This window comes from Oryctolagus cuniculus, chromosome 6, assembly GCF_051225735.1.
Source record: "Oryctolagus cuniculus isolate XC-2025 breed Fujian yellow rabbit chromosome 6, ASM5122573v1, whole genome shotgun sequence".
In the NCBI taxonomy this organism is placed as follows: Eukaryota; Metazoa; Chordata; class Mammalia; order Lagomorpha; family Leporidae; genus Oryctolagus; species Oryctolagus cuniculus.
In genome coordinates this window covers 34,994,015-35,008,688 of record NC_142872.1, presented here as the reverse complement: position 1 = coordinate 35,008,688, position 14,674 = coordinate 34,994,015, and the positions used below count along the sequence as shown (strand labels likewise).

The following is a 14,674-nucleotide window of genomic DNA, read 5'->3' as shown; positions in this document are numbered from 1 at the left end:
AGCTCCAGCTGTTGTGGCCAATTGGGGAGTGAGCCACTGGATGGAAGACCTCTCTCTCTCTCTCTCTCTCTCTCTCTCTAACTCTGACTTTCAAATAAATAAATAAATCTTTAAAACGAAAATAGCATCTGATACGCTGTTTCCCATTAGTAAATGTTTTCTATGCTGTGAATTTAATACTAATTGTTAATGGCAATGAAATAGCTATAATTTAAACTTTCTCTTTATGATAGTTCAAGTTCTCTATTATATTGCAAACATACATATAACTGTTTACTTCCTTTTAAGTAATGCAAGTTCTGATTTTTTTCAAATCAGTGATTATAATATTTAGGAAAGTAAACTGAACAATCTGAAAGGTTCAACTTACCTGGCTCAAAGACAATTAAAAATAATTCTTAATCAACATAATTTCACAAAGACCTAAAAACTGATGACTGACTATACTATACCCCTCAACTTTTTGTAATGTTTAAATTGTTATTAGGGGGACTGGTGCTGTGGCACAGTAGGTTAACCCTCCACTTGTGGTGCTGGCATTCCATATGGGTGCAGGTTCTAGTTCGGTTGCTCCTCTTCTGAGCCAGTCTCTGCTATGGCCTAGGAAAGCAGTGGAAGATGGCCCAAGTGCTTGGGCCCCTGCACCTGGCTCCTGGCTCCTGGCTTCAGATCACCTCAGCTCCAGCTGTTGTGGCCATTTGGAGAGTGAACCAGCAGATGGAAACCTTTATGTCTCTCCTTCTCACTATCTGTAACTCTACCTCTCAAATAAATAAATAAAAATAATAAGTAAATAGTTATTAGGAACTACAGTATAGGTTTTCAAATTTCTCTACAAACTTTAGAATTAAATTTTAGGTTTTTAAGAAAGGAAGAAAATCATAAACTTGTTTGCACAACAGAGCTATAAAACGTCTGATATGAATAGTCTATATCTTCCAAAATATTCAGTTGCCAATCAATTAAGCATCTTTAAACAATGAAACCAACCTCTAAAGCAATAACTCTCATTTGTCAATAAGTTAACAACTTTTATTGGAATAAGGCAAAAATGGGAGGAAATGTGAACATTTCATAAAATCAAGTAATATTAAGGACTATTCTTTATTCTGAGATTGTATTTTTGATATAATAAAGTTTTTTTTAAGTGATGTTTTCACAGACTGCCCTTAACCTGGCAAAAGAAGCAGCTGCTAATAACTCAACTGGCCCCTCAAATTTCCTAACAAGGACCAGCATTGTAAAGAGTGGGTTAAGCTGAGGCATACAACAGGATCCCACGCTGCAGCACCATTTTGAGTCCCAGCTACTCTGTTTTGGATCCAGCTCCCTGCTAAAGAGCCTGGAAAGGCAACACATGATAGCCCAAGTCTTGGGACCCTGCCACCCACATGGGAGACTCAGATGGAATTCTGCCTGGACCAGCCCTGACTGTTGTGACCATTTAGGGAATGAACCAACAAATGGAAGATCTTTCTCTCTGTCTCTCCCTCTATGCCACTCTACCTTTCAAATAAACAAAACAAATCTTTAAGTTTTCTAACAAATATTACCAGTCTTTGAAAAATCAAAGTTTGAAATTTCTGTTCCAAAAGAACAGAAAAAATCCATTGGACTCCAATGCCTAGCACATAGTAGGCATTCAATAAATATTGGCTGAAAAATATTTTTTTTTAATTTGACAGATAGAGTTAGACAGTGAGAGAGACAGAGAGAAGGGTCCTCCCTCCGTTGGCTCACCCCTAAAATGGCCGCTATGGCCGGAGCCGTGCCGATTTGAAGCCGGGAGCCAGGTGCTTCCTCCTGGTCTCCCATGCGGGCGCAGGGGCCCAAGCACTTGGGCCATCCTCCACTGCCCTCCCGGGCAACAGCAGAGAGCTGGACTGGAAGAGGAGCAACAGGGACCAGAACCTGGTGCCCACATGGGATGCCAGCGCCGCAGGCAGAGGATTAACCAAGTGAGCCACGGTGCCAGTCCCGGCTGAAAAATATGTCACTGAAATGATAAAGGTCAAATTTTTCAAAAATAAAGCAAAATGGAATGTTTATAGTGTGAGCCACAATGTGAAATTCAATGATATAAAAACTGCTGTTATTTGCCAAATTTTTTAACATTAAATATAAACTGGAATTCTTATCATGAGTCACAATACTCTTTTTTTTTTTTTTAAGATTTATTTATTTGAAAGTCAGAGTTATATAGAGAGAGAAGGAAAGGCATAGAGAGAGACAGAGAGGTCTTCCATCTGCTGGTTCACTCCCCAGATGGCCACAACAGCCAGAGCTATGACAATCTGAAACCATGAGTAAGGGGCTTCTTCCAGGTCTCCCACGTGCATGCAGGGGCCCAAGCACTTGGGCCATCTTCTACTGCTTTCTCTGATCATAGGAGAGAGCTGAATCAGAAGTGGAGCACCAGAGACTCAAACCGGCGTTCATATGCGATGCTGGCACTACAGGCGGTGACTTTATACCTTAAGCCACAGCACCGGCCCCCACAATACTGTTTAATGTGTAAAAATATGCCTTTGTGGTCTCGGCTGTAGCGTAGCAGGTAAGGCTGCTGCCTATAACGCCGGCATCACATATGGGTGTCGTTTATAGATCCGGCTACTGCACTTCCAATCCAGCTCTCTACTATGGCCTGGGAAAGCAGTGGAAGATGGCCCAAGTGTTCGGCCCCCTGTACCCAACGTGGGAGACCCAGAAGAAGCTCCTGGCTCCTAGCTTCAAATTGGCCCAGCTCCAGCCGTTGAGGCCATGTGGGGAGTGAGCAAGCAGATGGAAGATGGATCTCTCTCTCTACCTCTGGCTCTCTGAAACTGTGCCTTTCAAATAAATAAATAAATATTTTTTTTAAAAAAATGCATATACAACAGACTCTGATATAAATAACCCAGTTTTCCAATTTAAAAGTCCAAAAAGTGTGCAGCAATCATAGTGACAGCTGAGGAAACAGATATAAGGGGATTAATGATAAGTTAATAACTGCAGTATAACAGGTAAAGCCACCATCTGTGACGCCAGCATCCCATATGGAATCCAGCTTGAGTCCTGGCTATTCTACTTCCGATCCAACTCCCTGCTAATGGCCTGGGAAAAGCAGCAGGAGATGTCCTTACCCACTTGGGAGAGCTAGAAGAAGCTCCTGGCTCCTGGCTCAGCTCTACATTTGCGGCCATTTGGGGAATGAACCAGCAGATGGAAGATCTCTCTCTCTCCCTCCCTCTTTCAAATAAATAAACAAATCTTTTATTAAAAAATTGTAATAACTGTTGAAATTGGCTGACAGATTCATGTAAGTTCACTGTTCTACATTTATGCATATTTGAGATTTCTAATTTAAAAATGAGAACAGAAGAATAAATATACACTGTGAAAACACACTATACTAATCACAAGATTGTGAGATATTAAATATAAAATAGGAAGGGCAATTACTTAAGTATACAGATATAAATTCTTTTTTTTTGAGATTTATTTATTTGAAGATCAGAGTTAACATAGAGGCAGTGGCAGAAGGAGAGAGATTTTCTATCCACCAGCCTACTCCCCAAATGACCTCAACAACCTGAGCTGCGCTGATCCAAAACCAGGAGCCAGGAGCTTCCTCTGGGTCTCTAATGTGGGTGCAGGGGCCTAAGGACTCAGGCCATCTTTCATTGCTTTCCCAGGCTATAGCTGAGAGCTGGATCAGAAGTAGAGCAGCCAAGACTTGAACCGGCACCTATATGGGATGTGGCACTGCAGGCAGCAGCCTCATGCACTACGCCACAGTGCTGACCCCACAGATATAATTTCTTGTCTGAAGAAGCTCAACTAAATATAAATTTATATACCTGAAAAAATATCAAACAGTGGCTAGCACTGTAGCATAACAGAAAAAGCTACCGCCTGTGACACCAGCATCCCATACCAGCACTGGTTCAAGTCCCAGCTGCTCCACTTCTAATCCAGCTCCTTGCTAACATCCTGGGAAAGCAATGGAAGACAGCCTAAGTGTTTGGGACCCTCGGGGTCAGTGCTGTGGCAAAGCAAGTTAAAGCCCTGGCCTGAAGTGCCGGCATCCCATATTGGGTGCTGGTTCTAGTCCCAGATGCTCCTCTTCTGATCCAGCTCTCTGCTATGGCCTGGGAAAACAGTAGAAGATGGCCCAAGTCTTTGGGCCCCTGTGCCCATGTGGGAGACCTGGAGGAAGCTCCTGGCTGCTGGCTTCGGATCAACGCAGCTCCGGCCGTTGTGGCCATCTGGGCAGTGAACCAGCAGATGGAAGACCTCTCTCTCTGTAACTCTGTCTTTCAAATAAATAAAGTAAATATTAAAAAAAAAAAAAAAAAAGTGTTTGGAATCTTGCCACCAAAATGGGAGACCGAGATGAAACTCCTGGCAGCTGGGGCCATCTGAGGAGTGAACCAGCATATGGACGCATACACTCTGATTTTCAAATAAATATATCTATTTAAAAAAAAAAAAAAAAAAAGATTATTTATTTGAGAGGTAGAGCTACAGAGAGGGAGAGGGAAAGACAGAGAAAGGCCTTCTGGGGCCGGTACTATGGTCTGGGAAAGATCTAGCTCTCTGCTGTGGCCTGGAATAGCAGCAGAAGGCCCAAGTTCCTGGGCTCCTGCACCCACGTGGGAGACCAGTAAGAAGCTCCTGGCTCCTGGCTTCGGATCTGCACAACTCCGGCCATTGTGGCCAACTGAAGAGTGAACCAGTGGAAAGAAGACCTCTCTCTCTCTCTCTGCCACACCTTCTCTCTCTGTGTAACTCTTCCAAGAAAGGCCTTCCTTCCATTGGCTCACTCCTCAAATGGCTGCAATGGCCAGAGCTGCGCTGATCGGAAGCCAGGAGCCAGAAGCTTCTTCCAGGTTCTCCATGGGGGTGCAGGGGTTCAAGCATTTGGGCCATCTTCTACTGCCTTCCCAGGCCATAAAGAGCTGGACTGGAAGAGGAGCAGCAGGGACTAGAACCGGTGCCCATATGGGATGCCATCGCTGCAGGCAGAGGATTAACCTACTGCGCCACAGCGCCGGCCCCAATAAATATATCTTTAAAAAACAGAATCAAACAGTACATCTATATCCTCGTATATGCTATTATGCAATAAACACTTTTTGGAGATTAAAATATTAATAACCCAAGTATTTAAAAGATTTTGGTCTTGAAAGAATAAGACATCAGAGAGCTTTATGGAGGAGTAGAGATAGAAAAATAAAGTGAAGGAATTGACAGGAGTGCAGAGAGGTTGTAATTGGCCTTACCAGAGAAGATGTACACTGGGGAATAGGGGAAAAGATTACCAAGAAGAAATGGCTAGATAAAAGAAAGTTAGAGGCTACTGACGGGCTCACCAGGGAATTAAAGGGAATGGTGGCTACTGAAGTGTTCTCATGAGGAATGGTCACAGTTGGTTTTCTTGGGAAAAACAGCTTAGTAGCCTTATGTGGTGTGGCTTAAGGGGGTGTCAAGAAGGTTGTGGCTATAATCCAGATAAGTCAACTAGCAAGCAATAGATGAGGGCAGATAACATAGTAGAAACAGAGAGGGGCACACCAAAGGAAAAAAATTTTATTAATAACAAAGTATGAAAAAGTAAAGCAATCAGGCAGCCATAGAAGTTTCAATTCCAGGTGATTAGGTGCGTGTTATTTCCACTGACAGACTGGGACCATGGAAAACAGACTCAGGTAAAAGACAATAGGCTGAAATTTGAGGAGACAAAAAGAACTATAATAGTAACTATCCATGGCCAGCGCCGTGGCTCACTAGGCTAATCCTCTGCCTTGCGGCGACGGCACACCGGGTTCTAGTCCCGGTCGGGGCGCCGGATTCTGTCCCGGTTGCCCCTCTTCCAGGCCAGCTCTCTGCTATGGCCCGGGAGTGCAGTGGAGGATGGCCCAAGTGCTTGGGGCCCTGCACCCACATGGGAGACCAGGAGAAACACCTGGCTCCTGCCTTCGGATCAGCGCGATGCGCTGGCCACGACGGCCACTGGAGGGTGAACCAACGGCAAAAGGAAGACCTTTCTCTCTCTCTCTCTCACTGTCCACTCTGCCTGTCAAAAATTAAAAAAAATAAAAAAATAATAAAAAAATAGTAACTATCCATATAGCTTACCAGGTAGCAGGCTTTTTTTTTTTAGATGTTTTGCATGTATTAATTCATTATTCCTCCATATAACCTTAATGAAGTAGGTAACTATTATTCTCACTTAACAAAATGAGAGGATACTAAGAGAGGTTAAGTAACTTGCTAGGAGTTAACTACTTGGCCAAAATTGCTTCTCTATGACATGTAAGAATATTTAGAAGGCAAAAGAAATCTAATGATGGACACAGTTACAAAGAAGATTAACACAATTATAGTTATATATTAACATAATGCATGTCACAATGGCTCTGCAGAAAAAAAATCTCATAACCTGATATTTTTAACAATCCAAATTTTTAACAATTTAAAAAGTTTTTTTAAAAGTCTTTGTAATCTAAACAAAACATCTAAGAAATAAAAAGGGGGCTGGCAACATGGCATAGCACGTAAAGCTACAGCCTGTGAAACTGGCATCCCATATGGGTACTGTTTGAGTCCCAGCTGCTCCACTTCTGATCCAGCTCTGTGAAAATGACCCTGGGAAAGCAGCAAAGATGGCCCAAGTGTTTGGGCCCCTGCCGCCAACATGGAAGGCTTAGATAAAGCTTCTGTCTCCTGGCTTCAGTCTGACCCAGCACTGGCCATTAAAGCCATCTGGAGAGTGAACCAGTGGATAGACCGCTCTCTGTCTTTCCCCCTCTCTCTAACTCTGACTTTCAAAATATAAATGAAATAAGGGGCTGCTGCTGTGGAGTAATAGGTAAAGTTGCCGCCTGCAGTGCCAGCATCGCTATGAGCTCTGGTTCGAGGTTTGGATGCTCCACTTGCAATCCAGCTCTGTGATGCATCTCTCCGCTATGGCATGAGAAAGCAATGGAAGATGGCCCAAACCCTTGGGCCCCTGCACCCATGTCAGAGACCCAGAAGAAGCTCCTGGCTTCGTATCAGCTCAGCTTCAGCAGCTGTAGTCATCTGGGGAGTGAACCGGCAGATAGAGGATCGGCTGATCGATCTCTCCCCCTCCCCACCGCCTCCCCGCCTCTCCGTGCTCTGCCTTTAAAATAAATAAATAAGCCTAATTTAAAAAAAGAAAAAGATACAAGAGTACTTCAGAAAGCTTGTGGAAAAATGGAATGAAATTATGTTTATTGGGGTCAAGGCTGTGGTACAGGGGGTTAAAGCCCTGGCCTGCAGTGCCGGCATCCCATTTGAGTGCTGGTTCCAACCCTGGGTGCTTCACTTCCAATCCAGCTCTCTGCTCTGGCCCGGGAAAGCACTAAAAGATGATGGCCCAGGTCTTTGGGCCCCTGCACCCAGGTGGGAGACCCAGAAGAAGCTCCTGGCTTCTGGCTTCAGATCAGCTCAGCTCCAACCACTGTAGCCACTTGGGGAGGGAATCAGTAGATGAAAGACCCCTCTCTCTCTGTCTCTACCTCTCTCTGTAACTCTTTCAAATAAATAAAACAAATCTTTAAAAAAAAAGATGTTTATTAAAAAATAATAAAAATGAAAAAATACACAATTAAGTCTTAAAAAAAAGAATGAGAATTAAGATGAAAAGAAAACATTATAAAATTAAAATCTTTTAACAGCATAAACCCCAAACACTACAATTTAAATGATCGCTTTCTATCATTATCTCAACATGTTACATAATTATGAGACATATCTCTTATTTCAAAGACAGAGTTACACAAAGAGGGAAAGGAGACAGAAAGAGAGGTCTTCCATTCGCTGGTTCACTCTCTCAGTGGCCGCAACAGCTAGAGCTGAGCTGATCCAAAGCCAGGAGCCAGGTGCTTCTTTTGGGTTTCCCACGTGGGTGCAGGGGCCCAAGGACATGGGACATCTTCTGTTGCTTTCCCAGGCCATCAGCAGGGAGCTGGATTGGAAGTGGAGCAGCCAGGACTCACGCTGGCGCCCGTATCAGATGCGGGCACTGCATACAGGGGTTTTAACCCACTGCGCAACAGCACCGGCCCCTATCAGACATATCTTAATCTTCTGCATACTTCTTAAGATAAGCCTTACATTTCAAAAACTCAGGGAAACAGTTTTTGAACACAGTATCAAAATAAGTTTCCCTGGGGCCAGCGCTGTGGCATAGCAGGTTAAGCCACTTTCTGCAGGGCCAGCATTGCAATTGGGCACCAGTTTGAGTCCTGGCTGTTGTTCCACTCCCTGCGATGCACCTGGGAAAGCAGCAGAGGATGGCCCAAGTACTTGGTCCCTGCACTGACATAGGAGACCTGGAGGGAGTTCTTGGCTCCTGGCTTCAGCCTGGTCCAGCCCCAGCGCTGTGGCTATTTGGGGAGTGAACCAGCAGATGGAAGATTTTCTATCTCTCCTCTCTGTGTAACTCTGACTTTGAAATAAAGTAAACAAATAAAATACACAAATAGTTGTTTTAAAAGTTTCCCTAAGAAGTGTTTAAATGCTACTACTCTACAGAAGAACAAACTTCTCTAAAATAGAAGGTCTTGCTTTCTCTTGTTTACCACACAAATTAAAACACAGCTAGATGGCATAATCACATTATGTATAGTTACACAGTCTGTAAGAATAGAAACCAGGCATTATTTAGGGCTGGGACTGAAACACAGCAGATTAAGCCACTGGCTGCACTGCTGGCATCTCATATAAGCACCAGTTTGAGTCCTGGCTGCTGGACTTCTGATCCAGCTCCCTGATAATGTGCCTGGAAAGGCAGCAGATAATGGCCAGAGTACCTGGGCCCCTTCCACCCACACAGAAGACCTGCATGGAGTGCTAGGCTCCTGCATTCAACCCAGCCCTGTCCCAGCCCAGCCATTATTACCAGGTGGAGAGTGAACAAGCAGATGGAAGAATAACTAATCTCTCTGCCACCCCCCATTTCCTCCCCACCTCGCCCCAAAGTAAATCTGCCTTGCAAATAAATGAATCTTTTAAAAAATTAAATGTTATTTTTTAAAAGGGTAATACTGATATGACAAAAATCTCTCTACATCCCAATAATTTTAAATCAAACAACATTTACTTACGTTCTGATACTGTATAAAGGAGGTTCTGGGGTAAAGGAGGAGGTAGTCTTGCTCCTACTGGTGCAAGATTGGGCACTGCGCTTGTCCCAGGCTGATCACGGCTGTTTATTAAGCTTGACTGTGTTATGGGTGGTCCTACAAATAACAAAAAGTGAAATATAGAGGACTGACATTTCCTAATAAAAATATTCAATGTGGAGACAGCATTGCGGTATGGCAGGTTAAGCCACCACCTGTGATGCCAGCATCCCATATGGGCACTGGTTCGTGTCCTGACTGTTCCACTTCAAATCCAGCCAGCTCCTTGCTAACATGCCTGGGAAAGCAGCAGATGGCCCAAATGCTTGAGTCCTTGCCACCCATGTGGGAGACATATAGAGCTCCTGGCTTTGGCCTGGCCCAACCCTGGCGGTTTCAGCCATCTGGGCAGTGAACTAGCATATGGAAGATCGATCTCTCTCTCTCTCTCTCTCTCTCTCTCTCTCTCTCTCTCTGCCTCTCTCTCCCTCTCTGTAACTATGCTTTTCAAATAAATAAATAAATCTTTAAAAAAAATTCAATGTACTAATACTCATCTTGGCATTCATACTTAGAATACTTTGGCTTTGAACAGAATTGAGGAATTTAACAGAAGCTGGTTTGTTTAAATTGTTTAATTCATTGATTAATGACTCTTAATTTTAGAACAAGTACAACTAATCCAGGATGCAAACAAACAAAACTGGTTGCCTCTGCAGGTAGAGGATGAGAATGACTAGGAAGGGATTAAAGGAAAGTTTCCAAGGTGATAAAGTTCTACAGAATTCTGCAACATACAATGAAATGCATCAGAAATAAAAACGAGAAAGAAAGACACATGTCAATGAAAATATGATAAAAATAATGAAATACTAGTTGTTTAACTTAGATGGTATACGGTATATAGGTATAATTCTTTCACGTTTTCTGTTGAATTTAAATTTTTCAAAGCAAACCACTGGGTAATATGATATGCTTTGACTTAATTTTTAAACAGGTATGTTCTCACAGTGAGATAATAGCTTCTACTGTTAGCATTTCTATATATATCAAGAAGCTTCTTGGGACAGGAGTACACCAGTGTTAAGATACTACTACCCAGGGCCAGCATTGTGGTGCAGCTGGTTAAGCCACTGCCTGTGACACTGGAATCCCATACAGGGCTGGTTCAGTCTACTGCTCCACTTATGATCCAGCTCTCTGCTAATATGCCTTAAAAAGCAGTGGAAGATGGCTCCAGTGCTTGAGAGACCTAGATGAAGCTCATGACTTCGCTCTGGCCCTGCTGTTGCAGCCATCTGTGGAATGAATCAGCAGATGAAGAACTATGCCCTTCCCTCTCTCTAACTATGAATTTCAAATAAACAAATCTTAAAAAAAAAAAAAAAAGGCTTTTATCAATTAAAGGGCTGTCTTTGAGTCCTGGTAACAGATTCCTGTTAATGTGCAACCTAGACGCAGCAGGTGATGTCTCAAGCACCTGGATCCCTTCCATCCACAAGGGAGACCTAGACTGAGTTTCAGACACCTGGCTTTGACTCAGCCCAGCCCAAATCACCAGATGGAATATTTCTCTCTGTCACTGTGCCTCTCATTTTTTTTCTAAGATTTTTTTTTTTTTTTTAAGATTTGTTTACTTATTTGAGAGGCAGAGTTACAAACAGAAAGGAGAGACACAGAGAGAGGACTTCCATCCACTGGTTCACTCTCTAATGGCTGCAATGGTCAGAACTGGGATGATCTGAAACCAGGAGCCAGGAGCTAATTCCAGGTCTCCCACACAGGCACAGGGGCCCAAGCACTTGGGCCATCTTCTACTGCTTTCCCAGGCCATTGGCAGGGAGTGGGATTGGAAGTGGAAGATCCAGGACTTGAACTGGCACCCTCTGCTAATGAGAAAAGCAGAGGAAAATGGTCTACCTGCTTGGGCCCCTGCCACCTACATAGGTGACCTGGCTTCAGCCTAGCTCAGCCCTGGCTGTTGCAGCTACTTGGGGAGTGAAAAAGCAGATGAAGATCTGTGTCTGTCTCTCCCTACAACTCTGACTTTCAAATAAATAAATATATAAACCTTAAATATATTTCACTCTTGGGTTCAGTGTTGTGGCACTGGGGTGAAACTGCCACTTGTAAGACTGACATTCCATATTGGAGTGCCAGTTTGGAGTCTTGGCTACTCCACTTCCAATTCAGTTCCTTGCTAATGTGCCTAGGAAGACAGAAAACAGTCCAGGTACTTGGGCCCAGGACACGCATGTAACCTACAATGGAGTTCCTGGCTCCTAAATTCAGTCTGGACCAGCCCTGGCTATTGCAGGAATCTGCAGTGAACCAGTAGACAGAAGATTTCTTTATCCCACTCTCTGCCTTTCAAATAAATAAATCTTTTTTTAAAAAATTTCCTCATATGTTTTCCCTGATTTGTGTTAACTAATATATAGGGCACAAAAAATTTCTAATGTGTAAGTGAAAATGACATTTTGAGATTTGATTATTATTTACAGCCTACATTACAAGCATTACTACTTGTTGAATCCTTTATTTAGTGGAGATTTAAGCTTGTGATCACAAAGTAAACTGAAAGTATATCACTACAAAATTTAAAGAAAATTAAGAAAAGAAGGGTGGGAAGTATCATTATATTCTTAAAACGATATATGAAATTTGTTCCTTTTATATAAATGCATCTGGGAAAGCAGCAGATTGCCCAAGCACTTGACCCTTGCCACCCATGTTGGAGACCTGGATGGAGTTTGAGGCTTCTGACTTCAGCTTGGTCCAGCCCTGGCCGTTGTGGAGTGAACCAGCAGATGGACAACCTCCCCCAACCCCCTCTCTCTGTCATTCCTTTCTCTCCCTCTATTCTCTGCCTGTCAAATAAATAAAATAAATCTAAACAAAACAAATATCCTTGTCAGTGAAGAGATCCATTATGAATATACTGGTGAAATAATAAGAAATTCAGGGGGCCAGAGCTGTGGCATAGTGGGTAAAGATGCCACCTGCGGTACCAGCATCCCATATGAACACCGGTTCGAGTCCTGGCTATTCCTCTTCTAATCCAGCTCTCTGCTATGGCCTGGGAAAGCAGTGGAGGATGGCTCAAGTCTTTGGGCCCCTGCACCCATGTAGAACAACTGGAAGAACTTCACAGCTCCTGACTTTTAATCAGCGCACTCCAGCCGTTGCAGCCATCTGGGGAGTGAACCAATGGATGGAAGACCCCTTTTTCCTCTCTCTATCTCTCTCTCTCTCTCTCTCTCTCTGCCTCTCCTTCACTTTGTGTAACTCTGACTTTCAAATAAATAAATATTTTTTATTTTTTTTTATTTTTATTTTTTTGACAGGCCGAGTGGACAGTGAGAGAGAGAGACAGAGAGAAAGGTCTTCCTTTTGCCGTTGGTTCACCCTCCAATGGCTGCCGCGGCTGGCGCATCGCGCTGATCCGAAGCCAGCAGACAGGTGCTTCTCCTGGTCTCCCATGTGGGTGCAGGGCCCCAAGCACTTGGGCCATCCTCCACTGCACTCCCGGGCCACAGCAGAGAGCTGGCCTGGAAAAGGGCAACTGGGACAGAATCCGGCGCCCCGACCGGAACTAGAACCTGGTGTGCCGGCGCTGCAAGGTGGAGGATTAGCCTATTGAGCCACGGCGCCGGCGATATTTTTTAAAAATGTGAAATTCAGAATTTACTCCAGCAAAAACAAGAAAACATAAAAGAAGTGTGTATATGATGTGGCAGGAGAGGGATGAATGACAAAAACAACTGAATACTGATAACCACTAAGTCTGGACACAATACACATTATTTTGTGAATGAATAAAAGTTACCATAATAAAAAATTTCTTCATATGTTAATATTCTTGAAGATATTTTCTTAACACACTAAAAATCTCATTAAAATATTGGCAAGTTCTCTAACATCTAGCAAATAACAGGATTTTGACTATTGATCAAGATAGGCTACGCCACAACATAAAAAATTTATACTATTGGTATTATAATACCACGCTACAACAGATGAAAAAAAGCAAAGAATCACATCTTAATTATGAAACTATAATCCAAGTTCTATTATTAATTTATGTTTCAAATACTTTAAATGGAATGTCAAATTCAAAGAGACTCTTCTAAGTAGAATTTTCCACTAGAGAAAGATTTAAGCAAAATATACTTACTTGGTATGGGAAGCACAACGGAAGGAGGAGGCTGGCCATGTCCTTGTGGAACAGGAAGTCTCATACTATGGCCAGGACCTGGACCTGGGCCTGGGCCTGGGCCTGGACCTGGACCTGGACCTGGGCCTGGCATTGGAGGCATTAGCATTCCAGGAGGTGGTGGAGGAGGAAGCCCAGGAGGAGGAGGTGGGAAAGGAATCATACTTGGCAGAGCAACTTCATCAACAACCAGAGGATCATTTCCATGATCGAACTGACAAAGGTCACCAAGAACACAAAATCCTCTCTCTGTAAGAATAAAATAAGCATCTTGTAATCTATTTAGAATTCAGAAGACAAACAGAATGAGTCCTTGAAAAATCTACCAATGTGATTTACAAAGGGGTTTTCTCCAAGGAGATTACATACAGCCCTCTTGGTGTTATTCTATAAATCATGATATAACCCTGAGGAAGAGTTAAGTATCTATTTTATATAATATGAAACTATAATTTTTGAAATAACAAGTAACAGGTTCAGGAACCTTTTTACCTACTATTAACTATTTGATATTAAGTTTCATAATAGAAACTGAAGCTTTATTGTATGAGAGCCATAAACTAGATGATTTAAATTTAATCATCCATTCTTATATTATGCTAAAGCAATCATTCTTGCTCTATATGGAAGTTGAAATTTCAGTTTGAAATATTCAAGTGGGCATCATATAATATGTTACTTACTGCAGGACTATTTACAACAGAAAAATATTACAAACATCCTAAACCTGTATCAATATGCATTTTTATAAGAATACAATACAAAGAAGCCTTAAAAAAAACATTGAGGCTCTCTTTATGTATAAAAATAGGATGACTGCTAGAAAATGCAGCTAAGTGAAAAAACATCATGTAGAATTGTGACTAGTACACTTATCCTTTTTTTTTTTTTTTTTTTTTTTTAAGATTTATTTACTTGAAAGCCAGAGTTGCACAGAGAGAGGAAGAGACAGAGAGAGGCAGACACTCCATTTGCTGGTTCACCCCCCAGGTGGCTTCAACAGTCAACACGGGGCCAGGCTGAAGCTAGGATCTCAGAGCTTCTTCCAGGTCTCCCATGCAGGTGCAGGGGACCAAGCACTTGGTCCATCTCCACTGCATTCCCAGGCACATCGACAGAGAACTGGATCGGAAGTGGAATAGGTGGATCTTGAAAGAGCATCCACATGGGATGCTGAATTCACAGGTGGCAGCTTTACCCACTATGCCACTATGCCGGCCCCAGTACACTACCATTTATGTGAAAAAGAAACTGGGGGAGAATATGTATGTGTGTGTGTGTGTGTGTGTATATATATATGTGTATGTGTGTGTGTGTGTGTGTG

At 42.8% G+C, this 14,674-nt stretch overlaps 1 protein-coding gene across 8 annotated transcripts in view; it reads right to left on the bottom strand.

Annotated features, from left to right (window-relative positions):
• RBM27 (RNA binding motif protein 27) overlaps positions 1 to 14,674 on the bottom strand; it is a 106,062-nt gene that overhangs the window by 46,205 nt on the left and 45,183 nt on the right. For 4 of the 8 annotated variants that reach the window (XM_008255173.5, XM_008255175.5, XM_002710287.6 and 1 more), the window contains exons 7-8: positions 13,312 to 13,599; positions 9,117 to 9,251 (exon numbers count right to left, since the gene is read on the bottom strand). In XM_008255173.5, the coding sequence (XP_008253395.3) occupies positions 9,117 to 9,251; positions 13,312 to 13,599 (423 nt within the window). The remainder of the gene's footprint in view (positions 1 to 9,116; positions 9,252 to 13,311; positions 13,600 to 14,674) is intronic. The other 4 variants (XM_008255174.5, XM_008255177.5, XM_070076263.2 and 1 more) reach the window with 1 other exon arrangement.